At 40.9% G+C, this 19,184-nt stretch overlaps 1 protein-coding gene across 3 annotated transcripts in view; it reads right to left on the bottom strand.

The window, feature by feature from the left end:
• PID1 (phosphotyrosine interaction domain containing 1) overlaps nucleotides 1–19,184 on the bottom strand; it is a 91,969-nt gene that overhangs the window by 55,120 nt on the left and 17,665 nt on the right. For 2 of the 3 annotated variants that reach the window (XM_074153536.1, XM_074153537.1), the window contains exon 2: nucleotides 2,346–2,492. In XM_074153536.1, the coding sequence (XP_074009637.1) occupies nucleotides 2,346–2,492 (147 nt within the window). Of the gene's footprint in view, nucleotides 1–2,345; nucleotides 2,493–4,202; nucleotides 4,204–4,495; nucleotides 4,599–19,184 lie in introns of those variants that run through there. The other variant, XM_074153538.1, reaches the window with a different exon arrangement.

Here is a 19,184-nt window from a genome sequence, read left to right as displayed (position 1 = left end):
CACTGGCAGGAGGTGAACGAGCTACAGGGGGAAGGGGAGAAGGAGAAACAGTGCAAGCAGGAAAAGGGGAGCATTGTGGCAGCAGATGTTCCCTAGTCACCACTACTATGTTACATTGCAGGAAAAATAAATGAATAAATAAAAGAGATCTCTAAATATAGAATGAGATCCTCTTCACTGAGGGGCTAAAGATCTCTCTGCAATCCATCTTTTACAGTTGAAGGACTGTAGGTTAAGTGAAAAGGTTCATTTAAATTCTGCACACACTCACAGAGATAAACTGATTTCAGAAAGCATTATTATGTCTGAACTCTCTCTCACTAGGGGTGAAAGCCAGATACTTTGTGAACCATTCTTATGATAGCTAATATTCTCTAAAAATTCATTAGATGTCAACATAAAGGACAAAAGACACCACCGTGGAAGAGCAGATGCTACGAGCTACTATACAAAGCATATTAGGGTCACTTGCCCTGCATTCCTCCTCATCAGCACAGGGCAGCATTGCTTCAACACCTAGCAGCGGTCTTGTTTCTTGGCTATTGTGACAGCCAAGAAGTCAAACAAAAATGATAGTTCCCAAGAAGAAACTTTGCTGAGGAAGTGCCAGTCCTGGAGGTGCCCATGCAAAGCCCTCCACAGCATGCCCACAGCCCGTGTCATCAGCACAGTATGCCAAGAGAAGCAGGGAACACACCAGGAAGAAACTTCTTCCAACCACATCTCACATCAGATCCTCCAAGAAGGAAGAGTGTGTGCACACGTGTGCGTCTATACACACTGGCATGGGACAGGATTAGGACATTTAGTTGCACTTTGGACCGTATCCAATACATGTAGCATCAGACAACAGCTCTCTAAGAGCTGACGCTTTACAGAGCAGTGGAGGCTGAAGCACAGTTCTCTCCATTTTCACCAAGACCCTCAAGGGCAGGTGAATACTCCTGACAATTGACAGCCCAGCTGGGCAAATGGGACTTGGCCACCAAGTCCCAACTGGCAGCACAAGCCAGACTGGTCCCCAGCTGAGTCTGTGTCCCGGTTTGAAGTAAAACCGAACCAATTTTCTGTTCTGTAACTTTACATCCTAGCTAGGCCTCCTCTAACTCTCTGAAATTAACGGCATATTGTGGAGAAAACTGCTCGTTCTCAGAGTGATAAGACCAATGTTTGTGCTCCATGCCAAGGAATGGTATGCAGGGAGGCCCTTGCTTATACTTATTGCTATAACAACCAAGGTCAGCCAATTTCGTTATTTGCCCCCTTAGAGGGTCGGAAACGGAAAAAACGTAGAGGGGTCACATCGGTGGGGAGGAGTGGACAGGACAGGTGACCTAAACCTGACCAACTAGGGTATTCCATCCCATCTGCCCCATGCTCAGTATAAAGGCTGAGGGATCAAAGGGTCAGCCCTCTTCCTGCGATGGCCGACGTCCAGAGAGGACTCTGTCTGTTCATCTGCCTTTGATCCCGATCCGTGTGTTCCTGACTCCAGAGCTGGAATCCAGTTCCCATTCGTCACTGAGTCCAGTCTGGGACTTCCCCAGTGCCTGCCGGTGATGTGACTGTCATCCTGGGAGCTTGATACGGTTTTGTATATATTGTATCTATTTCATTATTTTCTTCTTTATTTTTATTTTAATATTAATTTTTCATTAAAGTAGTTTAGTTCATTCTAAACTTCTGAATCTCCTTATCTCTTTCTCCTCCTCTCTCCTCTTTTAGGGGGGGGAAGGGGGGGGGGGAAGGGCCATCTGCCGGTCCGGTTTTGGTAAATTCAGCCAAAACCACGACAGTCTGCAAGGCTGCCCATGACTCTGCAAGGCGAGGCAAGCTCTGCAACCAAGGAAAATGTCTCCAACAGAAGATGCAAACAGAGTAGACTTGTTTGCTATTTTTATATGGTTTCTTACCACAGAAGAACACACTTGAAGCTCTTAAGCCATTAAACTTTGAAGAAGAGTTTTTTTCAGAAGCTGTGCTTTGATGAAGCTGGGCAAATTCATCATGTTGCTTAGGCAAATGAAGATCTAGCAGTGTCCTCTCTGCTCTCCCCTCCTCCTTTTTTTGTTTTTTTAAAAAAGAATAACCTCAAGTTTTAAGCTGCAACCCTGTTTCAGTAGGTATATACCTCAGTTAGTACAAATTGTTAAATGCAAATACACAGCATTTGGCCCTTCATCTCCAATCTCAGCACTAGCATTTAGAGAAACAGCGATGGTGTTTATGATGTTCATTGCAGGCTGTTAGAAATTCTCCATGATCTGTATTGAGCCACGCAGCCAAACCCACACACGGAACACCTCCACAAGGGTATCATTGCTTAAGTTTATACTCCCAAGTACCTTGCATCCAGTGTGAGTCCGGGTCTTCATGAGGGGAGTTGTGGTGCACAGCTCAATGGCTTCTGGTTCGTGGAAAATCACTGTTGGGAGAGGCTCTTTCCGAAGAGTTAGGACATTCAACTTAGTCTTTAACATGGTCTGAAAGTGCTAAACAGAGAAAGAAAAGCAATTATCTCCAGTTGTAGTGCAGAAAAGTAAGAGTTAATAGTTGGACGTGTCTGCGTTTTTCACTTGCTATTCAGTGCCTTGGAAGTTTCCATGGGGACAGTTAACAAGTTCTACAACTTAAAACTGAATATCCGTTATTACTATTAGCAATGTAGAGACTGTTTTTAATTAAAAAAAGATATACACGCACAGAATGAGAGGATGCATTAGAATCCATGTATGTCCCAAAAAGGATCTAAATTCAACTTCTAATCACTCCCAGGCGTATTATAAAACTATTAGATTAATGACAATATGAAGGGAAGAACAGGGGATCAAAGACCATTGAAAGAACTAGGGATTCATCCATTCTCATTTTCTTTCCTCTGTACTTAAATCTCATCCCATTTACCTTTGTAGGTGTTACAAAGTTCAGATGTTGCATTCAGCTCAGTTCCCACTGAGCTGAATGCCTCATCGGTTTGCCCTTAGCATGTGAATTTTAAATTCTCTTCCTTTGTAAGCAGTAGTTCCTCTAGTCTATAATGTAAATGCCACTGCTGCTACTAACCAACAGATGTCATTCAAAAATTGTCACTTGATGTAAAGGACAAGAAATAACTCCCCAGGCTTAGGTGAAGAACTATCCAAGTAGACAGTAATGTTGCTGAATGAAAAATTTCTCAGCAATTGCTTAGAGCTAAGAAAGCCAATCCTTGAAATATTTCCAAATCAATTTTTTGGAATCAGGGGAGTCAGAGACATTTTTCAACATTTGCATGTTTCTTTGAACTGACCTTCATTTGAGAAACTGAACATTTTTGCTTGCTACTACATATCTAAGGGGAAAAATATGCAGATATGAAACAAATCAATACAGTATTCTCAGCTAGTAAAATACTGCAGCACTGTCTAAAGAAATGCTCGTTTATTAAACCTTCATAACTTGATCCTTATAAATCAGCACCTATTAGATGCACATGCAATGACTCCAGATTACTTTTATCAAAACCAAACCATTTGTTCTGCCTTTTGATGGCAGATTCTTAACTTGTTTTGCAGTCACCCCTTTCCTCAGCCTCGCCTTCACTTCTGCAAGGCAGACAAACATTACAGGATCTGGCTTGCAGAAAGACAGATGCTAAGTGATTTCCCAGAACTGTACAAGAAGTCTCTATCAGAGCTAGAAAATCAACTCAGGTCCTTACTTTTCAGTCCTGTGCTTTAGGTGAGGAAAGTGCCTATTAAACATTTTACTTATACACAGGGGATGAATCAACTATATAGATACTATACTATTTTCATATGGATTTTTGTGGATTTGAGTATTTCATTGAAAATGCATGAGAACTTCTTGGAAATAAAATTCCCACTTAATTCATAAATCCTTTATCATTAGCTAACTAAAAGCCCGTTAATACACTTCTTAAATAGTTTAATCCTTAGCTCATCAGTGTTTAGGTCTAATAATTGTTATGATACGGGATCTACAGCACCTTAAACACTCTCATAAGCATATTCAAGGCATAAACACTAACAGTCTGTGAAAATAGTACTTGTTTTCCTACCTCACGCGTGAAGTTACAGCCTGTTACAGCAATACTTTAGGGCCTCCATGCTGTTTGTCCAAGCATTCAAGTTTCCATCCCAGCAAAGAAATCTACTCATATTATTTTTCATCTGGCTCATGTTACACGTTATCCCATTCACTCTTCCAAACATAGCTCCAGCAGAACAGAGTACTCCATTTAAGATGACTGTACATTAAAGAATATTCTTTGACACATGTTTCAGAAGACAACAGAGCTCTTTGCCAGCCAGGATCACTAAACTCACTGAGAAAACCTATTTCATTTCACCTTTCAGTTGGGATTAACAGCCTTTTGTGTGGAGTTTTCTAGGCTTCTCTGGTGAAGTTGTTAGCAAAGGTAAAACAGCAGATAACCAGCCGTGACGAGTGTAAAGCAAGCTCAAAGTTTGAGATCCTGAGTTTAAAGGAGCACTGCTGGTTACCAAACACAGTGCTGGGCTTTCTGGTCCCACTAACTGCTGTCTACTGCAACTGTAGTTCTATTAGCTTGCCTTGCTTTTGTATATAGGCTCTAGATCTGCTCACTTACTGCTGAGGTTGGAGGAGAAAATATGCAGAAGGGAGAGGATTCTGGAGACCTGCCACGTGCAGGTCCTGGCGATTCCCTGCCTGCGACCAGCCCCTTTTCACACACAGGGAAATGCTGCCTCCAAGGTCTTCTGCTGCCTTGTGTGTGCAGCGGATGGGAGAGGAAGGCAGAGGTGGAAAACTTACCTAAATATATTTTAACATGGAGTTGTACTGTATATTTTGATGGTGGATCAATTTTGGATTAAACCAGAGATAACAGTTGTGAAATACCAGGTTGAAGATGACCCTATCCCAGCATTTTTCTTCTCCCTCCCTGTGTGCTGAAAGAGCTCCATTTCCACAGATCATTTATTTACAGAGGTTCTCAAATAAAGAACAGTGCTTCCATTAGATACTCAATAGATGAAAAAACTCTATTTAGCCCCTCTGAGTACTGAGCTTGGACCTTCAAAATGGTTGTTCTCCTCTGCTAGCATCTCTATCAACTTCAGTGGGACTACTGACAGAGAGCGCAAAATTTGACCAAAATAAGGAAAGCTATGACAACAATGTACCTTTTTTCCCCCATGTTTTAACAACCACATATACAGTCTTAAACAAGGACAAGACTACTCTCTGCCTTACAAAGGCAATTCAATACTTGTACAAGCAGCAAGTTGGGAGTGGTTGGGTGCCAAAAACACTAGAGCACAATTGGCAGCAAACAGATAATTAGTTGCCAGAGAAGTGCAGGACGAATTGGGGGTGGACACAGAAATAGCCTTTTCTTTGGACTGCACGGCTAACGCAGACAACACTGCGTTCCCTGCGCACAGGTCATATGATGGCTGCCATAAGAAAATCAAGTCTCTGCCAGAAGACATCACGCAGTGAGCCCCCAAATAAGCAAGTTATTTAAACACATGCCTAACTTTCACTGTGTGAGCAGTCCCAGTAAAGCACACGTGGGTAGTCAATGGGATTATTCATGTGCTTTAAGCCAAGAACAGGATAAAGTGCTTCGCTGAACCCATTTCTTAGTTTCCACTCCAAACTGGCATCACCTGCGGAAACTGCTGGCAAAGGCTGACCTATAACAGTAGCCAATGTAGTTTTTGAGAAAAGGCATTGGCTCTCCACTGCTGTGAACCCAGAATATTTCTTTAAAGTGCTTTAAGTTCACAAAGTTCTTGAAAAGCATGACTTCGGCAATTCACTGAATAAAGGTTCAGGGAACATTATACCATTCACATTTCATGTGCCAGAACCACTAGGTTCATTTGGTAGTTCTTATACTTAATATCATCAAAAGAAGAGATTCTTAACTGGCATGAATATAACAACAGCTCAAAACTGCACATCATTCATCCTTTATCCATTTAGATGGTGCTACTGATACAGACTTTATGTTTGAAAGAAATGCAAGGAGCAACGTAACAGTAAGAAATTGGCAGCAAGTTTTAAAATTCCTTGAGCAAACAAAATAGCTCAATTGCCAAAGAAAGGGTCAGAGCTGTAATTAGCACTGTATTTTCCTACTTGCTGAATGTGAAACCATTCAAAATAAAATTTAAGTAAAACCTCTAATAACATCAGAAAATTATCTTAATAAAAAACAATAGTTTCACTTATTCAAGGATTCAAGTTCCACCATTTTCTTTTGCTTAGTTTACCAGTCTTGACAGCATCCTTTCCCCCTGTAGAAGAAAGCTGAAGGGTATATAACTGGTAGTCCAAACCCTTAGCAGGCCAAGACTGTCACTACAGAGGTACAATACGTACTTTCCCTCTTGGTAAGCGTCAAAGTGCTCCCTATTTCAATGAAAACCCTGTCATCACTAATCCTTTTAGCTACAGGTTAACTGAACATAAGAATCAAGAACTTCTAAATCGCTTTCAACGTACACTTTGCTATCAGCTCAACAGTCACACATTAGCTCTAGAATAACTATTTCACAACATTCAATTTGCACATTTTAGGTGCTACGTATTTAGTCCAAGCACAAATTCTGTTGCTGTTAAAACTAAAAATTGACATCGTTTTGGTTTAATTTGTCAGCAAAAATACAGTGACTTCCACAACTCAGGCCAAATGTCTTGGAGAGAACAACTGTGGCTCTACACAACTAAACGTGCTTTGGAGGAGAAAAGTATGGACTGACGATTTGTAATAATAATAATGCTTAGTGCTTCTGTACAGCTCCTCATCTGCAGGTCCTAACTAAACAGTCAATGCTGTTCACAATATTGAGTACTCAGCAGTCAAGCCTGGCCTAGCGGATCTTTTCATTCTCATGATGGAAATAAAACAAAGACTCAAATTCAATAAATCTAAGAAAGGATTATATATTGGATGTGGATATTAAAAAAAAAGTCAAGAAAGAGGGGACTAACTCATTGTAATCTGTAATTCAGCAATAGCAGATGAGCAGAATGAACATAGTTTACAGTCTAATTGGGTTGCAACACAGTGATTGTAAGTAAGAAAGTCTTCGCACCTTAGCTCTCAGCACCCATTATCTCTAAACATCAGGATTACAGCCAACACATGACTACAGAAACTGGCATCACATTTCCAAATGACCTGTATTTGGCCAAATTTTGCCAAAGACACACATCGAGTGCAAACCCCAAAATGATAGGATGTTAATTTGTGAAAAAGAGTTATTCTAAAAGTTCAAAGCTTCTGAAAGAGGGTTCTTCCAGAATGAGAAGCAATCCTCTGTGCAGCTCATGCTACAGCACCTACATACACAACACCTACATGGATTCCACGTGAAATCCGTGTTTGAGCATCAGCGAAAGACCAGGGAAATTCAAAAATAACCTCTATAATTTACTACTTCGGTCCAAGTACTTCCTCTACCTTTCAAATCTATTTAGTTCTGGAATGAAATAAAAATTTTTCAACAGCATCCCACAGCAAGACGCAGAAGCCTAGGAGGGGAAAGACACAATCAAGTACAGCAAACCACAAGAGAATTTTGGAAAGTCTGAGTGTCCCTTTTCATCTATTCTATTTGACTATCAGTGTATCCAGTCTCCACTCTCTTACTCATGGTCGGAGGAAATGACAACACAGTAGTCCTTCAGCAATACGGTTACACCATCAGTGACATGAGCACAGCTGTGACCTAAGGACCACCCTACCCCAAGCCTCTGGCTTTTCGACAAGAAAAGAATTCTGATACCGTTCATACAAAAAGTGTTCTGTTTCAAGGCTTTGTTCTGTTTAAAGCAAATGCTATCCAGTACAGATAAAAGTCACATCTGATCCATTTCTTGTTAAACAAATATTGCTAATACAGTTTAAATACTTTCCCCTTCCCCATATTAAACTTTACCATGTTGTATTTATTTATCCTTTACTAGCAGTTCGTATAAACATTGTACTGAACGCTACAATAAAACCTACTACAGAGGGGACAGAAACACTTATCAGTCAGAAATCATCCCATCAGCAGCCTGCTCTGTAACACAAAGCTGACTGGCATGTACAAATCCAAGATCATGTCACAACTCTTTATACTCAAGCAGATCCAGCTCGAGTAATCTTCTTGAAACCAATCCAACTCCAGAAATCTGGTTATTAAAAGCCTATCTCATCTAGCATGTCGAAAGCTCTATTTTGCCAGCCTATCAAATTAAATCCATTCAATCTCTTTCAGGTAACAGATGTTACTTAGGTGAAAAAGCAGGTAACTATGTCTGAATGTATGTCTCTCAATTGCAAAGAAATGGCAAGGGGCACAAGGAGACAACAGACTTGCCTGCAGGTGCCCTGTAACACATTTTGGAGGTAGAGGAGCTTGGGCAGGCCCACAGCACAACTCAGCATGCCCACATTGAGGGTATGGCACCCCCAAGGATCTTGGGTGCAAAACATCTGGGAAACATTGTGCCACAAATGAATAAAAGACCTTCACCACCACCCCACGTGCCATCCTGCATGGTTGCACATTAGAAACTGAACCAGTGCCTGACACTGCTTCCCCCCTTCGCATCCCCTGGCTCCTACCAGATAGCGTAGAGAAGAGATGGGGGCAGCAGGGAGCATTTAGCACAGAAAAAAGTAATCTGCCTTTACCAGGGTAAACACAAATCTGTACGATAAGACACCGAGCAGAAGACAGCATCAAAGCAAGCAAGGCCTGGGACTGGAGAAAAGAAAGCACCAGGAGAGGCAGCACCCAGCACGCTGTAAGCAATGCTCCCTGCTGCCAGGCAGAGACCCTCCTGGACTCCTCCTGCCATTATTGAACCCAACAAGGAAGTCAAGGCTAAAGCTCTGATAGAAAAACCTATAATATACAGAAAAAACGGATGGATGAAGGGAAAGGGGACACAGGAGTGCAGATAGAAAAGCAGGATGAGGACACAGGGAAGCATTTTAGGATGGCACACCCAGCTACAGTGTATGGTAAAGGGGAAACCGAAATCAGTTGAGTGTCAAAAAGCCTTTCAGCAAAGATGCTACTGGATCTTTGTGTGCAAGCACCAAGAGTTATTCCATCTCGCTCTAATACCAGTTTCTTGGGAAATATTCTTCTTCCTGCGGTGATAAGACATAGCTCTAAAAAACACACAACTATCAAGATTTCATAAACAAAACTTGCACTCCCTATCGATAGCCCTGATCACCCAACTGCCTGTGTAACGAGGCTCGCATTGCCTTGTTTTCTTACAAGTTTAAAGAATTTCTATTTCCTCACAATTTGATTCATGTGAAACGTTTTGTTCTCAGACCCTGTGTACTTTGAGTTTGCTCTGGCTGGATGCCTTGGTTCTGTTGCCAAGCTTATGCGATTCCAATCAGCAGGATCGCTGCCCAAACAAAACACAATCCCAGATACAAACACCCTCCAAACTGCAGGGAACTTCAGAGCTAGATGAGAATTTCATGACCGATCCTCTAACATCTCTCTACACTCGGCCAAACTAACCCCCCCAACCCAAGCAAGTCTGAATACACAGGATATTCAGAGACTAAGTTTCCAGTTTAGCTGTAATCTCTCAAAACCTGAAGTCCCACTATAGAGACCCACATCAGACTAGGAAGGAGTCGATATTTTAGGACACTCACGATCATGAAAATGAAATAAGACCTCCCGAAACCATCAGTGGAGGAGGTAAAAGTCACAGTACTACAATAAGGAGTTCTTTGATCAATCTTCTACGTTACAGTACCTAAATTCCTAGTTCATTATTTGGGTGGAAATTAGGCATGTGGATGGAAGATGAACATCTAAATATGTCTGTCTGAAATTGGGCTTTTTCAGTTTATTATTTACTGATGACTGTTAAATGTATTTTGAAATGAGTTGTGGTTTCCAATGCCTGGTGTTCATGGCATATATTTTATACCAGAACAACATTATTTTAGCATCAATAGAAATAAAGCACAATGACTTTCACCAACGTATCAACTGAGCTGCTCTCATAAATAACTGCTTCGCAAACTTTTGGCCTCAGAAATCACCGTTAACTCTCAAATTTTAAGAGCTTTGTTACGACTGAACTAGCTCTCATTCCATCCAAGCCCAATTAACAGATAGCTGTGTTGTGTATTTTATTAAATGCAATCATTGTAAAAAATATTTACATTTGCAGTAAAAACTCTGCCTTTTTCTTCCATCCCAATCCTAATGACACTGGTCTTCAAACTACATTCAGAAGTCCAGCAAACAAAACTAGCCTGGGAAGCATAGCTCCATTGCACAGCACTGAAGGAAAATAAAGTCATGCCCATTATCTGCTGTTCATCCTCTCATCACCAGAGCAGCAGTACCTTCCAAAGTACCGTGTGTGTGTGTGTGTGCAAACCTGGAATGTTAAGCTAGATTACAATTTCAAAAGTATCAGTATGCCAAAATTTGTCTGTGCAAGCACAAGTATCTGTCAGCCCCATCATTTTTCAGGACAAATGGCAGCCAGAACACAAGCCCAAGAATGAACAAATTTATAAAGAAAGAAAAAAAAAAAAAAAAAGAAGGAAAAGAAGAGTGGAAATAAATGAGGAGCTGGGAGCTGACAAGAGAGAGAACAAAATAGGACATGCAGCAGCATAGATATGTCAAGTTCATTCACTTTGATTTTGAGCTGACCTCTTAGCTGCTTTCCAATGTATTTTTTCCCTAACATGAGTTTCCAGTAGATGTATTATTTGGTATAGTTGGCCCAATATTAAAACAATGGAATCCTGCAGCATGAAGGTGGCTGTTGCTTTTTCAATTTGCTCTTGGAGGCTTTCCAATAATTACTGTGTCAGAGGATGCTTTAAAAAGTTCTTTCTCCTCACTCTGTGCCTGGCAGAGCAAGCCCATCTCATACAATACCTGCCAGACAGTCACTGCATCCCCCAACACAGCCCTTTCAAAACCAGGATTTCTCTCTCTCACTCTTCTCCTTCATTTTTTGCAATAAATCAGTAACCTGTTAAGCAGTTATGTAGTTCAGTGACCTCTCTTGTCTTTCTAAGACTTGTTCACTGAGACAGGGATATAGACTAGATGACACAGATGCCTGCTACAAACAGGGAATTTGCCCCAATTATTTGTTACAGGAAACCTTGTGCCTAATACTATGCAGAAACAAAGAGCACAAATTCTTGCCAAAAATGCTTATGTATTGCTTAAATACAAACCAAATGAACTTTTGGGATAAGTCTAACAAATTTTTGTATTTACAGCTACAAGATGATGAGAATCCACTCCTTTCTCTAAATCTGTCCATTTTATCACTGACCCCTTTGATGCTAATTTACAGCACTGCCTTTTCCAGGCCTGAAACACCCCCAGGATTAAAGCCTGGCATTCTTGAGGGTCTCTGAGAGGGGGTCCCCTTACTTCCCATAGACACAAGCCATCTCCAATCAAACAGACCTGCTTCTTCAGCAAGTCAGCCCTTTTGGAAAGCCTCCATCAGGGTGCATCTGCCCAAGCCTTGCAGAGGGTAAAGAAAGCAGCCTGTTGGCTTTAGCCTTCCCTTCTCTCCACACATCCCCCTGAGCACCATCCATGCATGCTCCAGAGAATGTCTGGCCAGCACTACTCTCCCATCACATGCACCTTCCCAAGGAGACCTCCCCAGCCCCAGCAACATTCACAGGCATTTCATCTCCTGAAATATTACTCCCTTCATGCCTCCACCAGCAAATTATTCACCATGGGGGAACTCTGATTGGATTTATCGCTATACAAACCTTTAAGCAGATGATGTAGAATATAGACAAAATTTGGGCCCCATGGCAGTGCAAATGCATAACCCCTGTCCTCGGGGGGACTTCACACAGTATGTCTTCCCACTTCTTAAAGTCATGAGTAAGAGCAGCACACCAGAGAGCCTACATCAGGAATCAGGGAGTCTACAGAAACTGATCAAAAATACCGTTCTACAAAATGTCTCATTAATTCAGCAAAGCTGGAGAGTTGGATAATTGACAGGATTTGCACCAAGAAACCTTTACAAAAGAAAAAATCAAACCAACTCATCTACATTCCTGTTTCTCCTGCAGCTACCTTTTTGGTTAAACTGAGCCAAAACAGCCAGATGCAAAATTACTCTGCTTTTCCAGTGCAGAAAAGCGAAGTGAAAGGGCTGAGGATGGTGCTCCCCTTTGCTGGGGTGAACTTATGGTACCCATGGACAAGACAGCCCTCTCATATCCATGTCATCCAGATATAAAGGTTGAATCTGCATGGTGTTTTCAAGGTTTTTCAAAAGTAATTAATCTTTTCTGATGCTTCCATTTTTGTGATTTTCAAAGGACAAGTCCTTAGCGCTTGACAAGAAGGGAGATTAAGCTACCAACTTCTCGCAATTTAAGCGCCCAAACCCAGACATATACAGAAATTCCAGCTTCTCTGTAAAACCTGTTTCTTCTTCTTTACTTGTCAAAGTTCAGATAATTTTGCAGAAGCCTAACTAACCTCTCAGCTGAGCATTAAGTTTCAAAATGTTAGTGATTATACACATATTACAGTTCTTAGAACAAAACAAAAAAAAAGAAAAAGACAAATCCCTCCAGAACAGAAATAAAATATGCACCAGGAGATTCAACCAGATGCCCTTATCCCCCCAAGGCATGGTTAATATACTATCTGCCAGTACATACGGGACCAATTAAAAACAGTTAACTCCTCACACAGGCGCTGCAGTGTCACTCTGGAGGAATCCACAATTGATTAAACAAACTCAAGTAATTCCATTGTGGAAACACGTGCTCATTCATACTCAAATCCCGGTCCTTAGGAATCCCACATGCCATGAAAAAAAAAAAAAAAAAAGTCCCTGCTTCCACAGAAATCTGTGGCAAAACAAATCTGAAGTTCAACAGGAACAGAACTAGTCCCCGTCATCACTGCTGCTTTCCATGTGCTATTGCATGCACCTATGTGAAGAATTATTACTACTTTTTAGAGTAGTAACTAAATTGCTATTTAAGTCTTATAATTCAATATCGCCAATGAGATGAAGACCATTGAATGATGGAAATATTAAATTGTTTAACTAAAGAAAACAGAAGAGCTCAAAACTATCCACCATTCCCTTCCAGGAAGACCAGCAGAACCGGAATACTTCAGGCCTGTACAAGGATCATCATTCAACCTCTTGACATTGTGAAGGCTACTTTCTTTTTCCAGTAATTATACTCTTGCTTTTGCCCAATCTGCTCCAAACTTTGTTTGACACAGCAATGACTTGCAAGTTTTCAACACAGAAAACAACTGCAGAATAAACAATCCTGCAGAGCAACAGACAAAGGGGAACATCCTTATTCCTAGTACAGCTTTTAACTTTCTTCCCTGCTCCATTGATGCTGACCACCTTAAACACCATCTATTCTAGTCATATTACAACTTAAACAATTTTGCATTGAAAAAAGCCAGTCAATTTTGAATCTGGAAGTTTGGGCTCAACTTTGAGAAATGAAGTTGCAGAAGAAACAGGAATGTAAATGAGAGGTGGTTTGGGGTTTTTTTTTATTAAATGTTCTTGGTGCAGTCTTACAATTATTGCAAACCATATTTTAACATGTTTCAGGCTTGGGGGAAATGAAATAATATAGAACATCAACATCCAGGGAAAAGGGCCTGGGCTGTTAAAGCCCTGAGCTTCTCTAGATGCAGATCTAATATATATTCCTGTAATACAACACGATGGAAGTATTCTGAATACTCATGGCATTTACGGTCTCTAGTGTACCTGTGTCAGGCAGCTAGTTAAACAGATGTGAAAGAACCAACAAAATTAAAATAAATGAACTGCCTGCCCAGCATTTCCCCGCTGTCTTCTTCCTTTGCCCCATTCAATTTAAGGCAGGAGCATTACTGATGTAGTCATTCCAGCATCCCTCAAAGCACACAGAGCTGTAATTCTACAGGAGATGTTAACAAGGTGGCTTTTATCAAACTTGATGCATCTGAAATCTAAATTATTTACCCTGAAATAGAAGGGAGTGAAAGAATTTAGGGGCCTCTGATAAAACATTAAAGTATTGAATCTTGTGAATACCAATTAGTCATTCCTCTGAGGAAAAAGAGTTTCAAGACAAATATTTCTTTTAATCAAAAAAGGCATGTATTTGGCTGAAAAAACCCACATAACTGTGATGCAAAATGTTTGAGCAGCTTTACAAATTCAGTCCTCTATAATTATACCAAGACTGCTAAAAATTCCACTTTCACAACCACCACAAATAAATAATTGTCAAAATAAATCCAATAGATTACCATGCAAAAATGTGTCTTTTACAGCTTAATCTTGCGATAATGCTTTTTATAGCATGTGTCTCTGCCCAGACTTGCAGCTTTTGTTATTTGCATTCTGGCCACTAAGCACAAGGGTTATCAATCTTATTCTTTCTTTTATACTTGAAATTTTTCATGCTGCAGCCCTACTGATGGCTTATCTAAGCTTAACTATGCTTATCTAAACTATTTGCATATATAATGGCCGTACGGTTCTTTCAAAACATCTCCAAGCCAAACTAAGTTACATCAATGACAGTAATCTGGCCTAAAGAAAAAAAGAGGGAGAAAAAAAAAAAAAAAAAAAGCCCGATTCCGAGCATTTACTGATATGGCAGTAACCAGGTAGACTGCAATACGATGCAGAGGGATGCATGCACACAGGGATTCATTACAGCTGCTGAGATCCTCAAGGCTGCCCACTGCAAAGCTTCGCTGCCTACACACTGGTCAAGAGCATTCAGCACAAAACATTCCACATGGGCAAAAAATAAGGCTTTGCCTCTAGGTCTCCATATGGAACTCAGAGGGTGGTCAGAGCCAAAGGCTCAAAATGGACATTTTCTTCCTTTGGGTTGATTCTGAGCTAGGTGACAGGGGGCTCTTCTCCTGCTTTCCAAGTGTTAGCATTATTTCAAAGAAAGTCTGTGAAAGTGGTTGTATTGTTGGTAAATTACATGGGAGACCAGCGCAACTAAAATATTTTCATTTAAGAAAAAAAAAAAAAGTATGCAATTTCAGTCTGGAAGCAAACATTGAAAGAGATAACCTCAAAAGTGGAAAGTCTGGGCAAGCTGTTAACTGAAGGCATAGATTCTGAGACAGAACTTTAACTCCATGTCAATTAATCACCACTAGTTTGCCTACAATATACCAACCTTTAATCCAACTACACTATTTTCAGTCTTAGGTGGCTTTAGGAGCAGAAGGTACCCTTGTTTGATTTTTATTCAGTTTTGGATCCCAGGTTGTCTACATGGAACAGATTTTCAGATGACAGTAGAAAAGCCTCTGAAATAACAGCAGTCAAGTTTTGCATGCACAGCTATTTGCACAAGCCAAATCTACAGTTTTACAAGACAATCAGCTAGATAAACATCTGTCTGCTCCATTCTGAGCAGCCGATGAGTGTAGGAGACCTTTGATCATTCAACAAAGCCTGTTCCCTCCTGGGTGACATCCAGCAACCACCATAATTGAAGTGCTCCAAGTTTTGCTTTTTCCTGTCTTTAACCACTGGTTGGGTATCATGTGCATCTCAGTGTCATCCACACCACAACGAGCACAACAGAGAAAATCAGCGGTTGAGGAGCTACAGCATCTCCCTGCAGAAACAGGAACACAAATTAGCAGCATTTTCTGCTGTTCAAGCCAGTCAAGTGAATGCAGTAGTTACCCATAAAGGATGGCCATGAGTTTTGACTGTGGCACAATGAATAACTATATGACAAGTGCATCTGCTTAAACACTGATTTTTAAAACTAATTTGTAGAAATAAATGTTAGAAACCATTTGAAAACCATGATATTCCATGCAGTACTCCATCACCGATATAAATATTAAAAGTGAACCACCTTCAACCAGCACATGAAACAGGGCTGTGGTTATAATCTATTTTCCCTGTAGCATATCTAGAAAAGTGATTAATTCCAACTTATGCCCTATGACATAAGCAATTCCACTTTCATGTTTTATCACCATTATAGTTTGAAATAAGCATAGTCTGGTGGCTATCACTGATATTTCCAACTCGGCAGAGTAAAGCCGTTCCTGAAGCAGATTTAGGATTGCCTTTTCTGCTTACACAGTAGACAAATCACAAATGCAGTTTACTGTGCAGCTGGCAATATTTAATAGTGTTTAATGGTGCGGTACATCTCTGAGTGGGAAAAGGGCTCAAGCATCTATATAGTGAACAAATTAGTTTATGAACTCCAGTACAGTTTCCCTCCTTGCCTTCCTCCCTGAATGTGTGCTGCTGTGTTGAAGAATGGGAGTAACATGCAGCTTGTGGGCTAGGTAGTTGCTGAAATACCATCTCAGATGAGACAATTCTGGAGAAGAAACAGGAGACAATTCTGATAACAGCATATGCAGGGGTAAGTCTCAGTGGTAATTTGGCAGAGCAGCCTATGGCAGCCCATGCCACCCGCCCTAGGCTGTATAAAACATTCCAGGAGTGTTGCTGCCCTGTAGTTGGTTAGATTGCAGCTAGCCCAACTGCCCCCCACAGCCACTTCATCATCATCATTAATCGTCACAGAGGGTGGCAGCCTTTCCATTTATTTAGCTCTACATATGCATACACAGCAGAAGGAACAAGCAATACAAGGCTCATTTTTCCCCAGCCCATTCAATTTGGAAGAGATTCTTCTCCAGTTTGGTGCATGAAGTGCTCTGGCTCCAGCCTCTTTGGCATACAATCAAACTGTTCTTTAGAGGAAATCCAATTCTTCTGTAAAAGTTGCATCTCAATAAATTGTGTCTTACCTCTCTTCCCTATCCATGTTCAAAGGGAGAGAACACTGCAGAGCTTCCAAAGCCATTCCCATTTCAACATTACTTTCCATCTGTATATGTTTCAACTTTCAAAACCGCACTCAGTATGAAAAAAAAACCACAGCAAAGAAGCAAGGTTGTCTTACCACATTATATTCATTTAATAATCATAAGCAATTTCTCAGAGAAGTCCTTCAGGCACAGTTTTAATGTTAAAGCAATTCTTGCTTCATTTTACCCATCCACTGATGCAGAGCTGATAGCCCAGCTCATTAAAAAGTACAAGGCATCATTTCAAAAAATGCCATAATTTATCGGGCAGAGTTTAGTCACGCTCCACACAGCAGCCTGGATGCACAACACCAACTGCCTCTGACACCTCCCAAATCCAGCACCGAAGTCCCTCGGTTTTGAGCTCAGCTGCCCACGGTGTATGAAGTCACACAGCAAAGCTTCCTGCTACAGCAATAAACACATCTTCCTCCTGCAGTTTTTCAAGAGGCTTCGCTGCGTTTCAAAACGCATGGATCCCATTTGAGCGACAACCCTTTCTTCATGTTAAGCATTGGCACCCATTTAACCAGGTATAAAACTCATTACAGGAAGGATGATTGGAGAGAGGATAAATATTGCAATCATTTTTTTGACACTTTATGATATTTACATAACACAAAAATCCACACATTAGTTTGATTAAGGACTGGAGTACAAAACAGTGAGAGAGCTCTCACTGTGTCCTGCTGGACATCAGCTGTTGGTTAGTTGATTTAATATCCCAGTGGTTAGATCCCACACCTGGACCATGCAAATTATAACAAGCAAAGCAAGGAATCATTTCCTGGGATGAGGTTCAATCTAGTCCTTAATTTATTCTTTTGAGGGCCTGTGCTTCACTTCTCAGAAGTACTCCCCAACACATAGAGGCTATCAGTCTTTGGGCTCACATAAGATGGGAATGAACCACCTCTCCTATCCATCAGTAGGCATCCTTCTAAGAAAACAGGGATCAGAAGAAAGTAGTAAACCCTTCCAAAGCTCTCATTAGGAAGGTGTGCATTCGGGACAATTCAACAGGCAGCCAAGTAATAATTCCATCAGGAAACTCAAGTGGTGGTTCTGCTAAACTAGGTGCTACACCCAAGTGAGACACTGCAAATCAAGAGTACCTTCCTGATCTATCTATACAGTCTCTGCAAACATCACACTGCTCTGCTTAAAGCTTCGTGTTGCTTTCTGGAAGAAAACCTTGTATTTAAAATAAAGCCCAGTAGGAGGAGGTTAACTGCCCTTAAAAAATACTTAACAACCTCTTTGCTTGTTATCGAGTGGCCCATACATATGCCAGATGAACGCTGTAGACGATGATAATGCATTAAATAAACACTTCTGTTTAAAATCCATAAGCCTACTTATGACTAGTTTGAGACACACAAATATCTACAGTTTATTCGGTTCTACTGCTCTTAAAATGTCCATTCAGCAGCCCTGCCAGATACTGTTTCACAATACTACAGGCTCACTTATTCATAAACAAATCATTAACATTCTTGACATAAATCCATAGTGTACAACAAATCCCAGCTATGATAGTGTTTTACTACATTTGCTGTGCCCATCATGAATGGGACTTCTGTTTTCACCAAAAAAAACACCCTCAACCAATAAAAGGCAAGTTATTCTCTGTGAGAAAACCGCCGGGATGAAATGCCTATGCACAGATTACAAACTAATTATCAAGTTCATTTAGTAATAAACCTGGCGTTCAGTTAGTGAAATGGGCCGTCACAATTTATGGAAGAAATTTGCTTGTGAGAACTCTAATAATAAAGAAACTCTGATGGTTAGATATGTCATTACAGACTTTTAACATTTCCTCAGCTACAAGGGAAACCTTTTACACATCCCCATTTCTCCACACACGGGCACAGGATTGATCATCTGAAAAGACCCTTCTAAAGCCCTTTGGCATTCAGTCCCTGCCAGGGGTTTATTTACAGCCCTGGATCATAGGGTTTCAGAAAGCCCCCAAATGATCAAGGCCCATTTTTACACACATACATCACAGCTTAAATTGGACTAATTAAAATGAACGGAATAGCTTAACAAACGCATCAGAACCAGACTGCTTATTCTCTCTGAATACACTCTGCATAGATGGCAGCACAGAGCAACAGTTTCAATCAGGGTTTCCCCAAAAAACACAGTCCACAGGTAAAACCTCTGCAAGTGCCCCAAAAAGACTCCAGCACACGGGCAGCATCCCCAAACCAAGGGGAACAGGGGGGATGGTGGGTTGGGATTTGGGATTCCCTGCCTGGGGCTGGTCTGCAGTGGAGGGAACGT

The sequence above is a fragment of the Numenius arquata genome, chromosome 9 (assembly GCF_964106895.1).
Source record: "Numenius arquata chromosome 9, bNumArq3.hap1.1, whole genome shotgun sequence".
NCBI lineage: Eukaryota > Metazoa > Chordata > Aves > Charadriiformes > Scolopacidae > Numenius > Numenius arquata.
The sequence above is the reverse complement of the archived record's forward strand: the minus strand, read 5'-3'. Positions and strand labels throughout refer to the sequence as shown.